Genomic DNA, 22518 nt, shown 5'->3' with positions numbered 1-22518 from the left:
GCTCTTCCACAGTGAACGTGCAGCTTCTCCTGTTTCTATGCAGAATTACATAGATAAGATTTTATTTCTGTGGGGTCTACGAGTGTGCAGAGGCACAAGATTGCAGTCATAGTACGTTTAATGTTATCAATTGATACTAGGATTAGTAGTGTCGCTACGGGGGTTATATTGCGTGGTGTACGTAGTAGGGCTCGGCCCCCGCGTCTCACCAACCATTCTCACAGCCCGGACATGCATATGCGATGCAGGGTGTTGTGAAGCTCGTATAGTCCTATCTGCGTTATGTTGTTCATTGAAGGATCAGTGTGATGCAGTCTGGTGACCCAAGTTCTAGTTCTAGACCTCAGGGCTTTTGCTCGATTTCTTGACTGACCAATTTCCTTTTGAATTATGGGATCCCCAATAAGTGTATATTGAGATATGGTACTATTTCGTAGGAAAATACTCTAAAGGACTTCGCACCTTATAGCCGAAATTCAAACGCTAGGGCCATTAGTATTGTATTTCAATCGGGCTCGACGCGTATACTACAGGACATTGGTGCCAATCCCAATATATTACATATCCTTGTGTATTCACATGTAGCAAAGTAGGTATATTGACTCATTTTTCATGGGTTTGATCGGTTGGCTAGTTACTCGATCCCCCTTTTTCAAAATTATTGTGTAGGTACTGAGGCTATGTTAAGACATTTTCATAGTAAGGGGTAAATACTTGCCCATCCTATACCAAGAGCCCTCGATACATTATCAAACCGGAATAATATCCTATGCCATGCCATGCTAATGCCTATTGTGGTATATACTCCGGCGCACATGCAAATATTGCACTAAGCAGCTATCGAAACTATAATACGAGGATAATAATACACATATTATATTAGCTAGAATATGCAGTTGTCTCCTGCGAGGTAGGAGGCACCGGAGACCACTGTTGGGAATTAAGAAAAAAAGCATTTAGTAAATTCAGTGAAAATTGCATCTACTCCTGGGTATATACGCTGTATATATAAATTGAAGCAGTTTTATCGTTTCCAGCTTGATCTGACGGACTTCGACACCCTGACTTGGATTCATATGCCCTTAGTGGATTCCTCCCTGTACTAGCTTTGACATTCTAACGTTGGTGGTGCTTTTGACCCAATAATATGAGTGACTTTCAAGATGAGGGTATTGCCATTGTTGGAATGGGCAAGTCGTTCTCTTGTGTCCCTCTTTTGTTGTTCCCTTTGCTCTTCTGCTCTTCTAGCGCCCCCGTCTCACTTTCCACGGCTTATGTCCAACTCCAACTAACACCTTTCTTTCCACCAGCATGTCGACTTCCCGGGGATGTTCAAGACCCCCAATCTTTCTGGGATCTTTTGATAAGCCAGAAACTCGCCCGCGGCCCTTTCCCAGGTAACCGTTTCAACGCCGATGCCTTCTACAATCCCCAGAAGGGACGTCCGGGGAATATGCGGTACACGGAGGGTTATTGCATCTCCAATAAACTGGAGGATTTTGATGGTGGGTTTTTTGGCATGACTGCCCCGGATATTCTGTGCCTGGACCCTCAGCAGCGTCAATTGCTCGAGTGCTGCTTTGAATGTCTTGAATCCGGAGGCATAACGCTCGAAGATGTTTCCAGCACCATGACTGGTGTTTATGTGGGAAACTTTGCCAGTGACTATGAGACACTTGCATTCAAAGAGCCTGAGAGGATCGAGGGTATGGCCGTTCTGGGAATGGGCAGGACGACAGTGAGCAACCGTGTGAGCTACATGTATAACCTCCATGGACCAAGGTTTGACTTCTCCTGTTTCACCCTGCACTTCCGATATGAGGAAGAAACTACAATATACACAAAGTTTTAAAGCTGACCCTTTTTACAAAGTGTTACTATGGACACAGCGTGTTCTTCGACGCTATATGCACTACACTTTGCAGTTCAAGCGCTCCGCAACGGTGAAATCCCCGCAGCTTTTGTCGGTGGTGTCAACCTCATACTCACGCTTGAGTATCATTTTGCTATTGGTCAAATTGGCGCTCTTTCCCCGACGGCGCAGTGTCATGCATTTGATGCATCCGCAGATGGCTATTCCCGCGGAGAAGCTATCAACGTTCTGTACCTGAAACGTGTGTCGGATGCAATTCGGGACGGTGATCCTATCCGTGGAGTTATTCGGGGATCTTCATTAACTGCGTAAGCTACTCATATCCTGCCATTATTGGCCTTTGGGCGTATGCTGAGACACAAATGCATACAGCAACGGCAAAAATAACGGAATCACTCTCCCCAGTGCTCTTGCTCAAGAGCTGTCTATCCGAAAGGCATACGAGCATTCAGGGCCTCTTGACTATAATTCAGTTGGTTACGTGGAATGCCACGGGACAGGAACTCCTGCAGGAGACCCGATTGAGACAGTCGCCATTGGTAATGTGTTTAGAAGCCATCGTGAGTGGCACGAGCCATTATACATTGGGTCGACGAAGCCACAGGTAGGCCATGGCGAAGCATGCTCAGCAATCACGAGTATCATGAAGGTAGTGTTGGCAATGGAAAATGGAATTATCCCTGGCACTATCGGAGTTAAAAAGCTAAACCCGGCTTGTGAGTATCATACACGCGACCGTATAAACCCTAGCTGACATGTCTGACATTATAGTGGATCTCAAAGGAGGCGCTCTGGCCGTGGTCACCAAGAACATTCCCTGGCCAGAAGGCAAGGCAAAACGTTCGTCAGTCAACTCCTCCGGATATGGCGGTGCCAACGGACATGTTGTGATCGACGGTGTTGATGAGTATTTCAAGAGCATTGGTCTCTCTAACCCATACAACATGGCTCCGGAAGCCAACCCTTATAGCACGATCCTTCAGAAGAAGTTCCTGCTGCCAGTTATGGGGCATGATGAGTACTCTATGCAAAGGTCGTTGGAAATTGTGACTTCAGTGTTGGGTAGTCAGACTCACGACCTCCATGAACTTCTGTATACCCTGATTGCTCGACGGACGCGATTCTCTCACCGTGCCATGATCCCAGTGGAAATCAGCGACGAAAAAAGATTGACAACCGGAGACCCAGTAACTGGTCGTACGAACAACAGCGTCCCAATTATAGCCTTTGTCTTTACGGGACAAGGTGCTCAATGGGCAGAGATGGGCCGTCAGTTGCTGGACTGTTACCCATCAGTGCGAAAAACGTTCAAGAATCTCAATCTCGCACTTTCGCACCTGGAACAGCGACCAACATGGACCCTTGAAGGTACGCTTACCTGTGAACGCTCTTCTCTGAGGATTATGGTATACTGATACTCCTATGCCAATTCATAGAGATTCTGCTAGAGCCTCCAGAGACTAGCAAGATTGGTGAAGTTTCCTTCTCCCAGCCTATCTGCACCGCCATTCAGATTTCCATCGTCAATCTGCTACGCGAATGGGGGGGTCAAACCAGAAGCTACCATCGGCCATTCATCCGGTGAACTTGCCGCAGCCTACGCAGCAAAACTAATTACTGCAGAAGATGCTATAATTGCTGCCTATCTGAGAGGCGTGCATGCGACGCTCACTCAAGCCCCAGGAACCATGATAGCCGTAGCACTTAGTGTGAGCGAGGCCGAGAAGATCCTCGCTGAGATTGATATATCGCCAGATGACGCCGTTATCGCCTGCATCAACTCGCCTGAGAGTGTCACTTTGAGTGGCAAGTCCGAGCCTATGGATGTTATTCATGGAATTTTGAAACAACGTTCAATCTTGTGCAAGAGATTGCCTACTGGTGGGAAGGCTTACCATTCTCCAATCATGAAAGAGGTTGGATCAGGCTACAGTGAAGCTATTCTCGAGGCTACAGCTCGCTCTAGCAATGGTGCCCTGGCACTTAGAAATGGAGACGACAAGGGACAGAGACCCGTGATGGTGTCATCGGTGACTCTGGAGCAGCTTCAGCCAGGTGACATTAATGGAAACTACTGGCAGAAGAATTTGGAGAGTCCTGTTCTTTTTGATTCCGCTATGAAGCACCTTCTCAGTCTTCAATTTGGCCCAGAGGAACGCCACGTTGACTGCCTCATTGAAATAGGGGTATGTGAATACCTTTCTTTTCTTTTCTTTTTGTTTTTTCGGCTTCTTCGTCTCCATGGCGTTTCACTTTCGATCTCTGGCTAATGCTTGAATATCCTCTATAGCCTCATAGTGCGCTCAAAGGTCCTATTCGCCAGATTATTGCTTCGGCTGAAGTTGAAAATATATGGAATGTGAGCCTGGGAATTGCTCCCAAGGTGACATATGACCAGACCCTGGAGCGTGGACATGATGCCGAAGATGACATGTTGCGACTTGCAACTAGCCTCTTTATAAAGGGCTACCCACTCGATTTACTTCAAGTCAATGGCCATACCACCTATCGTCCCTCCAGGATCATCCTTGATCTTCCCAAGTACCCATGGAACCACGAGACTCCGCAGCCATTGATGGTCAATCGCTCTACTCAGGACTATAAATTCGCCACTCATCCACGACACGATTTGATTGGTAGTCGGCTACCAGGAGGAAACCGCATGGAGCCTATCTGGAGAAATTACCTTCGCCTGGATGATGTACCCTGGATCAAAGACCATGTGGTAAGAATACTATCCAATTTTATTCCACCTGGAATTTCGAAAACATGCTGATCTATACGACTTGATTTTAGATTGGAAGTGCCATCATCGTACCTGGCGCAGCATATCTGGCCATGGCTGTTGAAGCAGCAGCCCAGTTTGCTGAAGATACCATGCTTGGTGGTCCACCATTTGACTTCCAGGATGCAAGGTTTCATCTTCACACTGTGACGATAAAAGCAGCGCTTGTTCTTCCAGCCAGTGGCACTGCCGATATCATGATTAACCTACGTCCTACTGATGCCTCCGTAACGTCCAACAGATTTGAGTTCAAAATCTGCTCAGTGGCGGATGAACGATGGATTGAGCACGCGCAAGGTATTGTTGCATTCGAAATGACTCATGGAAAGAGGACAAACAAGATCCCCTTCAACAATGAGACCGAAGAACCCATCTTTGAGCAGAAGTTTGGCAAAGATACCTGGTATGAGCGACTCAAGTACCGCGGCTTCGATTTTGGCCCTCTGTTCCGCGTTATCGACGAGATTGAAGTTCTGCCCCATGCTTCCCGTGCTCGTGCAAAAGCGCCTATACTCAAGACAGCCGAGAAAACTACGCTATATGAGTCTCGATATGCGATCCACCCTTTGACTATCGATGCCGTACTCCAAGGGCGCGTAGCCTCCGTATACACCAGCCGGGCAGACCAAGAGGCAGCCACCCAGATCCCCGTCTTTATTGATGAGATGATAATTAGCCCATCTTTATGGGCGAGGGACCAGACGGGCACCATCGACAGTGTTGCGTGGACTGAGGGTGCCCGCAGCGGCGGCTCCCACTCAACTCTGACTACAGATAGCGGCTATGAGATTATCTCAGCGCGCAATGTCAAATGGCGACAATTTGAGAACCAGGGAAGCCAGGAAAAAATGAACAAGGAAGCCACACGTGAGCCGTATTACCGCTTACAGTGGAAGCCAGACATAGATTTCCTGGACACGGATGGGGCACACAGCCTGTATCACAGTGATTTCCATTCGCCAGCTGGAGCAGCGTATCTGTATGAGGTCTACAATATTCGTACGCGACTGGAGACGGTGACAGTCCTGTACATCTGTGGTGCCCTGGACATGTTCTATCAGGACGGCCTTCCCACGGATCCATCCTTAAAGTGGGTTCACGGGTTTTACAACTGGATGTGCCACGTGAAGGACGAAGCGACAGCGGGACGCATGCGTCTGTGTGAGAGAAACGCTACGAGTCTGAATTTCCAGCAACGAGAACAGCGTATCGCGCAGCTTCTCTCGGAGTTACCGGAGGACTTCCCCCAGCTTGAGTTCAACGCCATAATTTATGAAAACATGGTTGACATACTCACTGGCAGGGTGGCCGGCATCGACTTGGCTGTAAAAGCAGAGATACTGGCACGAGTGTATGCGGACGGGTCAATCCACGATGCGGCACGCAAAAACCTATCGTCGGTGGTGGATATACTGGCCCACAAGAATCCCACGATGCGCGTGTTGGAAGTTGGCGCCGGTACAGGCAGCTGCACTAGCATTGCGCTAGATGTGCTCAACGTCTACGATCGTGATATGCCTGGCCATCATGCCAAACGCTATCATGACTACACCTTCACCGATATTTCACCGGCGTTTTTCGAGAAGGCCGAGGAATTGTTCAGCGCGTATCCTCCTATGAATTACAAAACATTCGACTTGTCGGTAGATGCCGCTGAGCAGGGCTTTGAACTTGGCGAGTACGACCTTATCCTCGCTTCTAATGTGATGCATGCTCCAGGAAACACGGATAAACTACTTCAGAACTGCAGTCGCCTACTCAAGCCAGGCGGCAAGCTTGTGATGCTGGAAATAACACAAACAGGCAGTCTTACCCCCGTACAGTTTGCCTTCGGTACGCTGCCCAGTTTCTGGGAATGTCTCGACGATAAAGATGCGGACCGGGTGCTGGGGCCCTTCCGTACTCTGCAATCATGGGAGCAGCAGCTCAAAATATCCGGCTTCACAGGTTTAGATATGGTTTTAACAGACTTTCCTGAGCCATTGGCCCTGGAGAGTGTCATGGTTGCCAGCAGCATCAAAGAACCCTTGAGCAGCAATGGGGAAGGTATTAGCTGTGTTGCTATTGTGGGTATTCTCCTATCCCTATTTTCGTCTCTTTTACTTCTAGTCCTAACGTAATCCTTCCAGGTCCATTCAACAGCACAATACGAGCTGGCGCGAGACATCGAGGATGAGATTACGGTACGCTGGAGCCTCCCCCAGGGTTCCATCGCACACTGGTCCCTCGAATCCATGCCTTCAATCGAGCTGGTCGATGAAGGCCAAGTCACATACATCGTGCTTGAAGAGATACAGAACTCCGTGCTTGTGGGCATGCGGCCGGAGCAGTTTGAAGGGTTAAAGAAACTCGTCTCGTCAGCGTCAAGTATCCTGTGGGTTACTGGAGGCGACTTGACAGTTGGCAAAAACCCGGTACTAGCAATGGCCCATGGAATCAACACCGTCCTTATGAACGAAAACTCGGTCCGAAATCTCAAATTTGCAACTTTTGATATCGACTATACAAGCGCCGTTCAGTCATTTGACCTCGCTAAACCTATTACAGATGTCTGGACGACAGTTGTCACAGCCGCAAACAGAGCGACGTGTGAGACAGACTTCATTCTCAAGGATGGCGTTATTTATATCAGTCGTGTCGTTCCCGATATGGAACTGAACGAGGAGTTCACTCTAGACACGGGAACAGGGAGAGACGAGCAAGATTTCCCGGCTTTCGGTAATGTCCAGCTGGCACTCGAGACCCCGGGTCTTTTGGATACTGTGTATTTCCGAGAGAAACCAACATGTGACATTGTACTTGGGGTCGATGAGGTTGAGATTGAGGTGAAGGCCGTGGGATTGAATATGAAGGTTCGTTGACGGTGTCCCTACCGTACTATGCAAGGTCAAAGGCGGCTAATATCATGACCATGGTAGGACTATGTCATTGCAATGGGCAACTTTGAAAGTGTCAAGTCAAGCAACGAGAGCACTGGAATTATTTCTAGGGTTGGAGAGAACGTCACTCACCTCCAGCCTGGGGACAAGGTCATCTGCCTGGAGCGCGGCTACTATGACACGTTCCTTCGCAGCCCGGTACAGAAGTGCCTGAAGCTCGACGACAATGCTGACCTCGTGGAGATGGCCACCGTTGGAATCGCGCATGGAACTGCAATATATGCGCTAGACTATCTAGCGCATCTAGAAGCCAACGAAACAGTGCTGATTCAGGCCGCCACCGGTGGTTTGGGGCTCGCGGCCATCCAATATGCCAGGTACGTGGGAGCTGAAATCTACGCCACAGTGGGAACACAGCCAAAGAAGGACTATCTCATCTCTGAGTGCGGAATCCCGGCCGATCATATCTTCTGGTCCCGGACTCTGGAGTTCAAGGATGAACTATTCAAGCAAACACGAGGTCGCGGTGTTGACGTTGTCCTTTCAACAATATCTGGTCCCGGATTCCACGAGAGCTTAAAATGCCTAGCGCCATGTGGAAGGCTTATTGATGTTGGGCGTGGAAACGTCCTGGACAAGGGCAATATGGGATTGCATGCTTTTGATCGGAGCATCAGCTTCTTTTCCTTTGACCTCAACTTTGTCCTGGAAGAGAAACCGAGGATTGCTGAACGGCAAGAATCCCAGTCATTATCCCAGTTATTACGCATCGAGGTCACTAATATGTGAAAACAGGCTTTTGACAGATGTGATAGAGCTCCTCCGAGAAGGCAAAATCCACCCAATTAGACTGGATAACACATTCCACATCACCGAAATGGAGAAGGCCCTTCGATACTTTGGTCAGGGGCAGCACATTGGTAAGGTTGTGCTAACATACGGCCCAACGTCGAACAAGGTAAAACTCAAGGGTGCTCGCCGACCTCGAGGCATCAGCAGCAGCAACAGCTATGTGCTCGCAGGGTGTCATGGTGGGCTGGGCCACAGCATGGCAGACGCCCTGATTGAGCATGGAGCCAAGAACCTTGTCTTCCTAGGTAGATCGAGCGAGAGCAAGGCAGAAATCGCTTCCTTCTGTAAGCGAGCACGGGGAAATGGCGTCAATATAGTGACTATCCAAGGTGACGTCTCCAGGATGGAAGATGTTGAGCGAGCTGTGGCTCAAGCCATGTCAATGGGCCCACTGAAAGGAGTCGTACATGCAGCCATGGTGCTACAGGTGAGTTAGATTTCACATGGGGTTTTGGATCTTCGAGTCTAACATCATCGACATCAAGGATGCTTTCTTTGACTCCATGACTCTGGAACAATTCAACACTGCCGTTCGTCCGAAGGTGAACGGCGCCCTAAATCTCCACAATGCCACCATTAATGTCAATGCGAGTCTTGATTTCTTCTTCATGACGAGTTCAACAGTCACATACGTTGGCCACATCTCGCAGTCCAACTACGCAGCATCCAACGCGGTGCTGGACAACCTAGCACGGCAGCGCATCCACAATGGCCTACCAGCAGCGACAATCTCACTAGGGCCGATCAAAGGCGTGGGCACGCTGAACCGCAAGCCCGAGTACGCCGAAAACCTGTTGCGGTCGGGACTGATTGAAGCCGAAGAGTCGGAGTTTATCCGGCACTTTAACCGCTTCACGCACCCGCAGCATGAGTCGAAACACTTCGACAGTCTCACGCAGGGTCATATTCTCACTGGAGTCGAGTACTCCAAACACGACCTCAGCCTGGTGCAGGTCACACGCATAGAGCAAGATCGCCGCTCAGCGCTGCTGGTCACGACCCTCGAGTCACGCAAAGCTGCCGGCAGCAGCGGCGGCGTGATAGCCGATGCCAGTGGCGATGACCTGCTGATATCTGACATCCCAGACGACCGCGATAAGGCGGTTATCGTGTTGGCAGATGCTGTTGCACAGCGGCTGGCCAAGCTCATGTTCATCCCCATTGAGGACATCGATATCAGCCGGCCGTTCTCGCACTTTGGTCTCGATAGCATGTCCGGCAGCGAGCTGATCCATTGGCTGAGCCAAAAGTTTGGTGTGGGTATGTCATTTTTGCAACTGCTAGCTCCCTCGTGCACGCCAAAGAGTCTGGCAGCGACTATCTTCAATACCCTTAAGACGAAGGCCGCTGCGGCAGATACTGCAGTACCAACGGCTAACGTAGATGGCATGACTCACGAAACTTCAAACGGATCTCTTGAGTCTAATGGCGTGAACGGCTCCACTAATGTAAATGGTTCCAACGGCGTGGATAGCAGTTTAGCTGGGTCTCAGATGGAAAAGTTCTCTCAGTCAGTAAGAAGAGCAATTGCCGATCCAAAGCCGGTCATGCATTCTTATGTATGCTCAGTTGTCAACAAAAAAGGTGCGTATATGCGGTTTCCATCTCAAATGCGGAATATACTCATTACTCACGATTATAGGCGAACAACTCTATACATTGTCCGAGGGCACACTGTCACAAGATTCCAATACAAAAGTTGGCTTTGATGCGGTATACGGAATGGCTTCCCTCACCAAACTCATGACCACAATCGCAATCATGATCTGTGTTGAACGCGGCCAGATCTCCCTAGATGATGATGTAACTCCAATCCTTCCAGATCTGTGTGCTCTCCCGGTCCTGGATGGTGTCGATTCAGAGGGCCAATGTTTGATAAAGCCCCGAACTAAGACGATTACACTTCGATTGCTGATGAGCCATCAAAGCGGGTGTGGCTACCATTCAAGTCCTCCGCTGGCGAGATGGGCGAAACAGAATGGCAAGACTAACAGCGTCTTTGACAACGACTTTGTGCGTCTTTTTCCTCCTATCCTCTCACGTACGCCACAATTATCGATGTGCATCTAACACACCTCACAGGAAGTCATGAAGACATACCCACTCCTCTTTGAGCCCGGAGAGGGCTGGATGTACGGCTCTGGCACCGACTGGGCAGGTGAGGCTATCGCGCGAATCAACAATACTACACTCGAGGAATTCATGCGATCCAACATCTGGGAGCCACTAGACATGGCCTCGACGACCTTCCATCCTGAGCTGCACCCAGGCATGATGGACCGCCTCGTCGCGATGTACGAGCGTGCAGATGACCAGGGTCTAGAGCGCGGCGCCTGGCTCTCGCACATCCCAGCTCAGCATGACTGCGGTGGCCACGGTCTGTGGTCAACACCGTGCGACTGGACAAAATTCCTCAGCATGGTGCTCGCGGACGGTGGATCCATCCTCTCCAAAGCCAGTATCGATGAGATATTCGAACCGCAGACCATTGGGTCGACTGACCTTCAGGAGCTGCTGACGGGCCCGCTGCGCGCGTCCTTACGCTCTACGGTTGACATGGATGCGGGTCGCATTGAGATGGCACTAGGCGGCCCGCTGTATATGGATGCCATTCCTGGGAAACGCTCTGCAGGTACGCTGCAATGGGCCGGTCGGCCAAATCTTTTCTGGTGGATTGACCGGGCCAAGGGTGTAGCGGCCGCAACATTTACACAGGTTATATCACAGGCTGATGCCAGATTCGAGGAGTTGACCAGCGAGTTTGAAATGGCGGTGTATGCAGAATTCACTTAAATGGGGGGGTATGATGTGTCTGAGAATCATCCTGGAATGTTCAATTTCTTACAAGTATATTCCGTACACGACATAGAATTGTAGTTAATGGATATATGGCCTAAGGCATACAGGCATACAGGCACAATAGTCACATGACCTTGATACCTTGTCATCCCACCTTCTGCCTTAGGGACCTGGCATTTTATAACATCATCCCCCACCTCGGTCCCTCATCTTTGGCCAATAACGAAAATTTGCCTCTCCAAGAACCCCTGAGAACAACTCAGAACAGGAATACGGAGTACTAAATCCGAATTACCGTAATAGCCGACCTGTGATCCGGGATGACTCAGCTCCTCTCCGATTCGCCATGAATAATATAAATCAGATAAGACGCTCAGTCTCGGCGGTCTTTCTTGATAATCCATGTGGTTCGGTATCTTTCTTCTTCGGATCACCTCACTTTCACTGGTAAAGTAAATTCAGGGCGAGTCTCCACTTCGTCATAAATCCCGATGGGCCGATATGTGTCAGCCGTGGTATTAAATACTTCTTCTCTTCCCCCTCCTCCATCTTCTTCTCGTATCCACCTTAAACTTCCCATCTTTCTCTCTTCCAAATACTCAATTCAATACTCAAAATGTCTACTAAGGGTTTCAACTCTGGCGACGCCTTCCCCCAGGACGTGGTGTTCTCGTGAGTTATTGAGTTACCGCCAATTCGCGTCCCTTCAACTAACAGACCATAACAGTTACATCCCCTGGACTGAGGAGGCTGGCGAGATCACCTCTTGCGGTATCCCCATCAACTACTACGCCTCCAAGGAGTGGGCTGACAAGAAGGTCATCCTCTTCGCTCTTCCTGGTATGTGACCGCTCTTTCGAAATTTTTCAAATCCCCCCCTCTCTGCCGTCTGCAAGGTTCTCACGCTGACCGCCACTCCGCTCTATAGGTGCTTTCACTCCCGTCTGCTCCGCCAACCACGTTCCCGAGTACATCCAGAAGCTTCCTGAGCTGCGCGCCAAGGGTGTCGACCAGGTCGCCGTCCTCGCCTACAACGATGCCTACGTCATGAGCGCCTGGGGCAAGGCCAACGGTGTTACCGGAGATGACATTGTATGTGATCCATCACTCCAATTTCTACCAATCCCCCCAAGACAAATCGTGGACTCAATTGACTGACTCGTGTCTTTTTTTCTTTAGCTCTTCCTCTCCGACCCCGACGCCAAGTTCTCCAAGAGCATCGGCTGGGCTGACGAGGAGGGTCGCACCTACCGCTACGTGATCATCATCGACCACGGCAAGGTCACCTACGCCGCCAAGGAGGCCGCCAAGAACACTCTTGAGCTCTCCAGCGCCGACGCTGTCCTCAAGCAGCTGTAAATTCACTCCTCTGAAAATAGATTTGGGTAAATGGGCTGGCGCATTGTTTCATGGGTGATTGGGGACTCAGACTGCGACATTTGTGTCTTGCGAATATCCAATACTGTTTCTCCCTGCTTTCTGCGGTTTTTCCGAATTTTTAGATCGCCCTGTTGCTTGTTCTGTTGCCTGAAGAGTGAAATACATTTAATGAAGCCACGAGTTCATTCTTTCTATTCTTTGTTCTCTTCATCTAAGTAGACGGCAGTGTTCTTGAAGGTAGAAACAGGGTACAATCTAGGAACTATACCTGGCTATTTTGATTGGTGCGTTGCTTTGATATTGCACTAGTGCTGAAGGCCAGTGCCACCGTCGTCCGTGCTCAAGGCCTCGGAGATCTAGATCATCCGTCAATTGCCAAGCATCCAAACTTCATAGTATAGGCCTCGTATCGGAAGTGGGGATTATCAACCTCTCTATACTAAAGATTGTACTACGTAGAGGATGAATGTATATGGATAGTGTCAACCGTTGAATTTCTTGGATCAGATTGTCCGATCAAGTTGTTAACCTTGGAATAGTGCAAACTCCTTCCCAGTAAGCAATGGATATCCGCAAAATAATAAACACCATTCAACGCCAACGTCGGAAAATCAAGAATTCCTCAAATTCGATGCCAGGGTGACAGACTTATTCTTCTTCCGATCTTCTTTCGTCCGCAAGCCACGACTCAGCCCACCGCCGAGACCACGCGCAAGAGATGCAAACGGCGACGAATCCTGCCACACATCCAGATCATGATCAATTTGGCCAACGTCCTTGGGGCCGGGTTCCTCTTTTCGGGTGGGAGTCAAGACAACAGGCTCAGATTGTCGACGTTGAGAGTGTTTCGCCCGTACAAGGCTGTGCTGCGTGATGGGTGCGTACTTGGAACCAGGGGATGGTGGTTCCAACAAAGGCATGGGGACATCAACGGCAATGTGCTCAGAGCATTGGCAGCCGCATCCTGTTGGACAGGTTGGAAGGAACTTGTTCTGGTCTGCGTGGTCGAGTGTGCTGCCAAATTTGTCGGCCGGTCGAAGGAACCAGAGCCGATGGCAGTCGAAACAACTCACATGTCCACAGCTCAGACAGGGGATCAGCATACCGCTGACCACCTCGCCGCAGATGACGCAAGGTAGTTTGGTTGGCAGTGGCTGTCGGGGCTTGCAGTTAGCGCATCGGCGGCCTGATGGTTTGTGCTGGTGCCGCTTGGAGGGGGTATTCGGGGCTAGGGGTTCTTTATTGAAGATGGAGAGCTGCAACGCGTGGCCGCAGCTGGCGCAATGACGCTGGAAGTCAAGAGCTGGGGAGTCTGACTCCGGGTGTGGGTCTTTCAACGCGCTCTCTTTGGAGCTGTTACTGTTCCAGTAATGGCTCGAGGTCAGGTCGTCCACTCGATCAGCCACAGCTCCAATCTTTATCACCTCGCTTTGTTGAACGGGGAGGTCCCAAATCGACAATAGATTGGCATAAGCAACGCGGTATGACCTATACAAAAACTCCTCATCTTTGTCAAGAAGAGACTCTTGCGCTGGTCCATCGCCTTCGAATGCACTTTGATTCTTGTATGTGACCTTAAATCTTGCCGGTGGTGTAGGTTCGGGTGCGTGATCGCTTTCAGTGTCGGATTGAGCTTGCGACTAGAGAGCAATGGAGGTCAGACAGTTCAGACTTTGTGGCCATCTGGAACTAAGATTAGAGCTACTCACCACTTGTCCTGTTGCTACACCTGGGCTGTTTTGAGGAGTCGGCTTTTTCTTGTCCAACCTACTTGTCGGTGGTGACGCAGATGACGGTCCGAATGTAAATGAACGAGATAGGGAGGATGCCAACACCGATCCAAACCCAGATCCACTTCGTGTCTGGAATTGCTGGTCAGGCGACGCAGCCATGGAGACATTTTGGCTCGGAGTCTTTCGATCAGCAGCAATGCCTCGCGGGCGAGACATGAATGGAGGCGTAGTGCCTGTAGAATATGGGGGAGTGGAATCGAGACGCCAGATCTCGCTAGACGAGCGTGCTGATGGCTGTGGCGCGGGCATAGCCTGGACCTCTTTGGGAACAGATGAAGCCGGCGTCGCAACTGGTGGCTTGGTAGGAATTGCTGACGAGACAGGGGAGAAATCCGATGGGAAAACAGGCTTCCCCGGTGTCTTTTTGGCTTGCTGGCTCTCTAAATAACCCTCTTGGTTGGCTTCCAGCAGTACACATGAGAGCATTGCCACCATTTGCAAATCACCAATGCGCTCAAAGTGTTCGAAGAGAGCTGGGATAAGCCAATGACTGCCAAGTGGGTGGTCGCCCCAACGAATAATACTGCCCGTTAAGTCTCTATAAAGTCCATCTCTCCCCAGACCGCCAATTCCGCTGCCTTTTCTCTGTATACGCCTTTGCAAAGGCCCTGACTCAGGCAAAGTGCCAGGGTTTTTCCGGACATGCAATATCAACTTGATCAGACCCCAGATTTGGGCCAATCCGTAGCAGCCAGCGTCAAGGGCAACAGCCGCGTTATGGGCACATACATCTGTTCCTTTGCCACAAATGCGATATTGACTCGCCAACTCCCGCTTGACTGGTAACATATCGCTCAGGTCATGAATAGATACGATATTATGGGGTGCCTCAGATTTCACTGTAGCTCCACCTCCAGTCGATCGCTGAGAATTGTCTGTTGATCGGGGCCGGTGGATGCCATAGCTGCCGGCACTGCGCCATGTCTGGGGTGCTGGGAAACGTGTCGGTAGCCCAGAAAGAACGTCAGAGGAGCCTGAAGAGCTCGATGTGTCTGAGTACGAGTCGTCTGAATCGTCCGAAGCACCGTCATCTGTGCTTGTTATCGTTCCCATTCCGCGTGGACCGGGTGAGTTGGTATGTAACCGGCCGAAGCCTTCAAAAACTTTATCGCCTCTAGACCAGCGAGTCATCTCTTTGAAGCCCATGTTCTCAAACAACTCGGCTGATCTATCCTTCTTTTGTTTCGGTGGGAAGAAGCATATGAGGCGGCCGTCATTTGCCCAAAGCGCCCCGCATGCTTTGGCCACAGGCACCATGACGTTGGCATTGACAGGGCGAAGTAGCTCAGAACTCATCCCCAGCTCTTGGCTCTGAGTCATGCCAACTTCATCCTCGTCGCTGGATTCACCTTCCAGTTCACCATTGATAGGGGATTTGAGGGTATCACCAGTTTCGCCCAATATCCACGCGATGCTGTCCTCCAGGCTGCTTTCACCTAAAAGATAACGCACAGCACCTTCCAGGCACCCTCGATTTCGGGACATATAGGTTTCAGCAATTGTGCGCAGTTCAGCAGTGGTCTTCGCAGCCCACTCATCTGTGACGGCTGCGGTCTTTTGGAATGCAAAGGTCGGGATAGCAGTCTTGGGATAGCTCATTGGAAACTTGATATCAACTTTCAAGAACAAGGAGGCCCCGTCAGCACCCCAGGGCCCGTTGAGAGATATGGAAATCTTTCTTTGTCGCACATCAACTGAATCAAATGCCACCTTAGTAAACTTTTCACCGACCTGGCTGATCTCATCTCCTAATGTCTCAATGTCCCAGCCGGAGATCTTCACACCGCGCATCCAAGCAATTGGATTTGTGTCGGCTCTTAAATTTGACCTCGGTTGCATGCCAACTCGATCAACATGGCCTCCCTTAATCCAACCCCGAGCGTGAGGAACGGTGATGGCGTTCATTCCAGTACCTGTTGCAGTATTTTGGTTCTGATGCCCAACAGAGGAAGCCACGTCGACGTCATCAAGATCCAAATCTGAATTCACATCACGGAAACTCCGATATACGGCACCAAGCCGTGTCACAGTTCGTGTGGAAATAAAGGACTTTCCCTTTTCGTACCCGACACGCGCCAGAATCTCAGGGTCAACTTTGTGCAGACGAAGCTCCCTGTCTGCTCCCCACGTAACAAGTTGATATTCGCGATGGTCAATTCCATCCGCTACCCCTCCGCGTGGTCTCCACAAGAACTCTTTGACTTGTCCCTTATGTCCAGGAAAAGTATGTACCAAAGGCAAGTCGTCCTCTGGATTTGAACCCTCTCCGGCTCGCCGGCTGTAAAGGTGAAGATCATTATTGCCTCTCTGCGGCATTGCGAGCATACCCCATCCAAACGGTGTATTGCGTGCACGCCACACGGGGAATGGTGTGTGAATCTGCTTCTCTGGAACATCTGAATCGGTGGTGTAGTCCCAGAACTTGATGGTCCTATCTAAGGAACAAGTAACTAGAGCACCGCGCCGAACACGATTCCAGTCAACTCCATATATCTTGGTATTATGTGCTTCAATCGATTTGATTGGGTATGCGCCCATGCGGTCGTCCCAAATCCGAAGGAACCGGTCATGAGAGCTTGCAATGACATGAGGGTCTTGTCGATTCCATTTCACCTGGGTGGCACCAGTAAACCAATCCGAGAATGAGACTGCTGGCCGCGACGGAGCACGTAAATCCCAGCAGTGAACAAAGCTGTCCACCGAACAGGTCGCTAGGACATCTGGATGGAAAGCCGAAAAATTTATATCCGTAATTGCTCGAGAATGGGCGTGAAGCACAATTTCAATGGAGTTCTGCCATGTCTTCATGGCCAAGTTCCAGACCAACGCTTTCTGATTGGATGTACTGACAACCCACTGATCGCGTGCAGCGAATGGCGACCACTGGACATCAGCTACCTCCCATGGTGTGTGATGGGGGAGATATCGCGGCGGAGAATATGGCGAGTCCAGGTCGATGACATGTAGACCCTCCTTGGACGCTAAAACGACATCGCGTCCACAGGGGGATATTGACATGGAACCCACCGGTTGCTCTACATGAAAGGAGCTGTCTTCTTCAAACGTCGGACTCTCCATAGCCGAGGTGAGAGGCCTCGGTTCCATGGAGCTAGACATGGTGACTGCGGTTGCCGCTCTGTTTAATCTCCGGTGTTCGTCGGGCCGCGATCTTGCATGAACCGGGGAGTCAGAGGTCTAAACATGCATATAACGCAAGACCATATGTATTTGGGAGTGATGTACTTGTTCCCATTTTCCACAATGGCATTTGCTATCCTTTTTTCATGGTTGGAGATGACTTATATCTTCCACTTGTCGCGAAGACCGCACATGTGGAGAGTTGGGTTGCGATAACACGATAAGGACAAGGGCGTGGCTGGTGCTGTGGCTGTCAGGGTGAAGATTATGACATCACATGATCTCGTATACGGGACGCGAAATAACCCCGCCATGCAGGAGCCCCTCGGCCGGTTACGTCGAGATCGGGATCTGTTTTTTTAGTTGACTTGCGGTTTACTTTCCTCTGTTGACTTTTCCAATTACATCTTGTGGTTGCACGCAACGTTGAAAGCGTGCGAGTTTCTGAGTCTCCTTTCGCAACAGTCTCGTCATCTGAAATTACTAAACCAGGCCTACTACACGCGTGTCGATAAGCCGGTTCGCCATGGCTTTACCCAAGAGAATCATTAAGGAGACGGAACGTCTGATGGCAGAGCCGTAAGCAGCTGATCTCTCCCAGTAACTTGCATAGCAGCTAACATGTTGTGCTTGGGTTACAGTGTACCAGGCATTAATGCTGTGCCCCATGACGACAACCTCCGCTATTTTGACGTCTCAATTCACGGACCTGCGCAATCTCCATATGAGGGTATGCCGGCAGTGACAAAACCTCGTGCCAATTGAAGTACTAATATTCTTTTTACAGGTGGTATCTTCCGACTTGAACTCTTCCTGCCAGACGACTATCCTATGACCCCACCCAAAATCCGCTTCCTGACCAAGATCTATCACCCCAACATCGATCGTCTAGGTCGCATCTGTTTGGATGTCTTGAAGAGTAAGACACAATCGGATTAGTTCTCAAACTGCCAATATTTAACCATGTTTTCAGATAATTGGTCTCCCGCGCTCCAGATCCGTACGATTCTACTCTCGATTCAAGCACTACTTGGAGCCCCGAATCCCGATGACCCGCTCGCCAACGATGTTGCTCAGAGATGGAAGGACGATGAGCCTGCTGCGATCCAAACGGCAAAGGAGTGGACTCGGACACATGCTATGACCTAAGTCCGTTGGTGTTATGTGACCATGAAGTGCAGGACAACCCTTTCTATTTGCGATAGCAGGCATTGAATTCCAAGCGTTTGTTATTGGGCAACCTTGTTGCTTTGAGTAGGATTACATTCTCTGCTCCTTACATTACCCTTGTCTCAATTTATTTTGGCTTTCTCTAGAAAGCGTTGCAGAGAGCCAACCTCGTCCGGCGTGTTTAACTGACATCAGTCATTCTTAACAACACATCCGCTATCGCTATCATACGTCTGATGTAGTCCAGCCACTTACAATCCCCACAGTGTACTGAACGTTGCACGGTTGTGATACTCACTTCGAGAATTGTATATATATATATATGTGTGTGTGTGTCAACTTTTCTGTTCCTAATTTCCGATTCTGATAGAAAGGGCCGTTGAAGAAGAGATGTACTCCAACCGTGTAGGCGTAGGCTGAGTACACATACTTGTATATGAGAATCGTGCTTGAGCCGCGCTACGACGAAAAGCTTCCACCTGCATCTGCAGTCCAGATTCAAAGGAAATTCGACTTCATTTGACTGCCAGAGATGGTTCGTTAGCGTGTTCCTTGTGGTCTACCATGGGCTTGGCAGTGAAAAGAAAAAAGGTGAAGTTCATGTCATTTGATGTACTTTGGACTTGCGCGCATATCAATATATAACTCGAAGCAGAGCCCAAGTAATAAAATTCAAGATATGCAATTATCCTGCTCAAAGACCACAAACAATCGAAGTATTGGAAGAGAAAGGCATATCATGTGACCTTATCGATAAGTCAACCCGGAAAGGGCAGAGGTGGTCACGTGTCGCACTTTAGCGAGCGCCCGCACCACAATTGGGTCAGTAGCATCACCGCGATCCACGATTTACGACAACCACTCAACGCCAACCGACCCCCGTCAGCGCATCTCCATCCGTCAAGATGCGTACTTACGACGACGCCTTCAGCGGCCAGAAGATCTACCCTGGCAAGGTGCGTTTGCAATTCCCGTCGTCGCTCTGGGAGGAATTTGTGTGCGAGGGAACAACGGCATCACGGATTCGACATTCGCACTTCGATATTTCAATACCGTCACAATTGTCGCTCTCTGTCTTAGCCGAACCGCCGCACATGGATTTCGCCGCCTTTTTATTGCTACTGGAAGCTAATCTTTGATGTTCAATCTTTAGGGCAAGCTGTTCGTCCGTGGCGACAGCAAGATCTTCCGCTTCCAGCGTGGAAAGTCCGAGTCCCTTTTCCTTCAGCGCAAGAACCCCCGCCGCATCGCATGGACCGTTCTCTTCCGTCGTCAGCACCGCAAGGGTATCTCTGAGGTCGGTCACCCTTCCCCTTGGATGATTGTTAGATTGTGTGGGGGGACAAAAGGCCGGATCGAATGGTGACGCCCAAACCATGAGACGGAGCAAGAGGAGGGATTACCATGTCACCACCACGATTCGGATCAAATGATGGAAAATGCGACTGCAGATTACTGACCGGGTTATCTTTTTGGATATATAGGAGGTCGCCAAGAAGCGCACCCGCCGTGTTGTCAAGAACCAGCGTGCCATCGTTGGTGCTTCCCTCGATGTGATCAAGGAGCGCCGCTCCCAGCGCCCCGAGGCCCGTGAGGCTGCTCGCAAGCAGGCCATCAAGGACGCCAAGGAGAAGAAGGCTGCTTCCGCCAGCGCCAAGAAGGCTGAGAAGGCCAAGATCGCCGCCTCCAAGGGCGGTGCCCAGCGCATCCAGAGCAAGCAGGGTGCTAAGGGCTCTGCTCCCAAGGTCGCCGCCAAGTCCCGCTAAATTTCTTTATAAATTAGTTGGGAATGGAGGTGTTCGGAACGGAGCAGCGCTGTGACGGTTGCGATATGATGGAACTTACGGGCACCGGAGCTGGAGTACTGTCTGTGAGGACTGGCCTTGGGCCTTGACCTTGTTTCTGGAAATACTTTATGCAATACAATTTCATGCAGAAAAATGGGAACAAAGGAATCAAAAAATGAATCCCCATGCGAGTATTAAAACTATGATTTCATCCAACCTCCAGCAATGGAACGATTCTTGCTTTTTCCTCGAGATACCATATCTACCAGCCCTACTCATGAGTGGTTGGGTAGGTATCTCTGTCGGATCTTGTCAACGAAGTAGTCCAGATCCGGCCTCCCGATCTACAATTGAATCTCATGCTTTGTTTTGTTCTGATCTGACATTAGATAGATGAAAAATAGCCACTTGTGTACACCTCTTCCTAGCATCTCTAGAGTGGCTGGAATGAATCTAAGTTGTTAAACCGGACCTTTCCATTCTTGAGCAGACGATGATCTTCCAAGTTGAATATCTGACCCGTATAACTACCACGTGAAAATCCGGCATAAGGGTTAAGTCAGCTATAGTCACCTGAAATGCCGTGACCTTGTTACCGTTATATTAGCGGCTAAATAGCTAGTCACATAACTAGCTAGCCAGCCTCTAGTTACTCCTCATATTTATATCCAACCAGCTACTCCGTACAGGTAGAGAAAATCATCTTCCTTATTGATTCCAACACATCCTATAGTGTAACAGACATGCACAGTTTTCATATCTAGGTCTCCATCGCCGCAATGCATTGGTTTCAACTCTCAAGAAAGCAAAGACAATACAGACAACATCAATAGTGTTACAAGTTAAGACGGGGATCACCGCAATGGCAGAAGCGCCGTCATCATGATAATGGTTGGTATACCAAGCACTCCCCAGCCCGGGGACTTTCAGTGCGCAATTCAGTCGCCAGTAGTGGAGGGCAGGTTCAAAATGCTAAAAATGCCCCAATTTCCCCTTGCCATGTGCCGAGGGCCATGCTAATCACGATGGATTAGTGTGTCATGTGCAGCTCCGTTCTCTCAATGCAACGATCGCGTGGCTTGCGCAAGTTCCTCTCGTACGAGCCTCGCCGGACCAACTGACCCAAATGATCCAAACGCCATACAAAACAACCGGCGTCAACCGGCTTTAAACCAAAATACATGGATTAAGAAACGCTCAGTAATAATGTGCCATCTCGAGGCCAGCTCGCTTGAAGCCACACTTGACATAGAAACCCTCATTGACTTCGGAGCAGTCAAGAATGCTCTGTAAACGAGTCAGCAATGAACAGTGATACAGAGCTAGAACCATAGACATAAGGAATAGTTAAGAAGGCATACCTTGTAGCAGCCAACCTGCGCAGCAACATAATCCAAAGCCTGGATAATTCTCAAGCCCAGCTTCTTGCCCTGCTGATTCTTCTCAACAGCAATGTCTTCAATGTGTCCGACCATACCGAGCGAATGAATGAACTTGCGCTCAACAATGAGACTGCCGGTTCCGACAACTCGGTCCGCACCATCACAGACCACGAGCATGTAGTACTCATCATTGCGCGAGGTGATCCAATCGTACCGTTGGTTCCACGCCTCTTCGGTGATATCGCCAACAGTTGTCAGCACGCGCAAAACGTCCAGGTAGCCACGGTGGTAGTCCGAGCGGCGCATGGGCCGGATTGTGTAGTCTGTTGGCAGGAGGGAGAGCACTTCAGGGGAGATGAGGGTGGAGGGAAAGAGGGGGCCGTCGGAGACGGTCTCAATTGCGTCGTCCACTGGTGTGACGGTTGAGTTCATGGTTGGCTTGACGGCTTCGGGGATTGTGGTGCTTGGAAGGGCGTGTGCGGTCATCTTTACTGGGAGACTTGGAGGGTGGGAGTGTTGAAGAGATTGAGGGTTGAGGGCGGGTTGTTTTTATCAGGGGCGGGGGGTCGCAAGGTAGATCGGCCTTGGGGTTGAGTAAGTTGGTTTGTTTAGGCGGACTTTGATATGTAATTGAGGAGAGATACAAGAGCGTGTGAAAAAGAAGAGGTTTTCAAGCTTTT

At 49.9% G+C, this 22518-nt stretch overlaps 6 protein-coding genes across 6 annotated transcripts; 4 read left to right on the top strand and 2 right to left on the bottom strand.

Moving 5' to 3' along the window:
* Positions 1-1147: 1147 nt before the first annotated feature.
* N7489_009810 (uncharacterized protein) lies at positions 1148-11182 on the top strand (the record flags this gene model as incomplete). Its single annotated transcript, XM_056715560.1, has 13 exons — positions 1148-1782; positions 1873-2181; positions 2246-2589; positions 2645-3241; positions 3431-4059; positions 4164-4598; positions 4670-6728; positions 6801-7510; positions 7577-8283; positions 8333-8816; positions 8875-9973; positions 10032-10402; positions 10472-11182. 13 exons carry the CDS (start codon positions 1148-1150, stop codon positions 11180-11182), a joined length of 9090 nt encoding a protein of 3029 aa, XP_056563182.1.
* Positions 11183-11804: 622 nt separating this feature from the next.
* N7489_009809 (peroxiredoxin family protein) lies at positions 11805-12547 on the top strand (the record flags this gene model as incomplete). The annotated part of the gene is made up of 4 exons (XM_056715559.1): positions 11805-11860; positions 11916-12028; positions 12117-12280; positions 12368-12547. The coding sequence occupies 4 exons, from the start codon at positions 11805-11807 to the stop codon at positions 12545-12547; spliced, it is 513 nt and encodes a 170-aa protein (XP_056563181.1).
* A 632-nt stretch (positions 12548-13179) lies between these two features.
* On the bottom strand, positions 13180-17478 carry N7489_009808 (Mtc5p; the record flags this gene model as incomplete). The annotated part of the gene is made up of 2 exons (XM_056715558.1): positions 13180-14208; positions 14278-17478. 2 exons carry the CDS (start codon positions 17476-17478, stop codon positions 13180-13182), a joined length of 4230 nt encoding a protein of 1409 aa, XP_056563180.1.
* Positions 17479-17998: 520 nt separating this feature from the next.
* N7489_009807 (E2 ubiquitin-conjugating protein UBC13) lies at positions 17999-18648 on the top strand (the record flags this gene model as incomplete). Its single annotated transcript, XM_056715557.1, has 4 exons — positions 17999-18078; positions 18141-18229; positions 18287-18418; positions 18473-18648. The coding sequence occupies exons 1-4, from the start codon at positions 18026-18028 to the stop codon at positions 18646-18648; spliced, it is 450 nt and encodes a 149-aa protein (XP_056563179.1). The 5' UTR covers positions 17999-18025.
* A 926-nt stretch (positions 18649-19574) lies between these two features.
* N7489_009806 (60S ribosomal protein eL24) lies at positions 19575-20435 on the top strand (the record flags this gene model as incomplete). Its single annotated transcript, XM_056715556.1, has 3 exons — positions 19575-19625; positions 19823-19966; positions 20154-20435. The coding sequence occupies 3 exons, from the start codon at positions 19575-19577 to the stop codon at positions 20433-20435; spliced, it is 477 nt and encodes a 158-aa protein (XP_056563178.1).
* A 1202-nt stretch (positions 20436-21637) lies between these two features.
* gup1 (glucosamine 6-phosphate N-acetyltransferase) lies at positions 21638-22324 on the bottom strand (the record flags this gene model as incomplete). The annotated part of the gene is made up of 2 exons (XM_056715555.1): positions 21638-21743; positions 21818-22324. 2 exons carry the CDS (start codon positions 22322-22324, stop codon positions 21654-21656), a joined length of 597 nt encoding a protein of 198 aa, XP_056563177.1. The 3' UTR covers positions 21638-21653.
* Between the last annotated feature and the right edge of the window lie 194 nt (positions 22325-22518).

This window comes from Penicillium chrysogenum, assembly GCF_028827035.1.
Source record: "Penicillium chrysogenum strain IBT 35668 chromosome Unknown utg000005l_segment0_segment0, whole genome shotgun sequence".
In the NCBI taxonomy this organism is placed as follows: domain Eukaryota; kingdom Fungi; phylum Ascomycota; class Eurotiomycetes; order Eurotiales; family Aspergillaceae; genus Penicillium; species Penicillium chrysogenum.
This window is presented reverse-complemented; position numbering and strand designations above follow the sequence as displayed.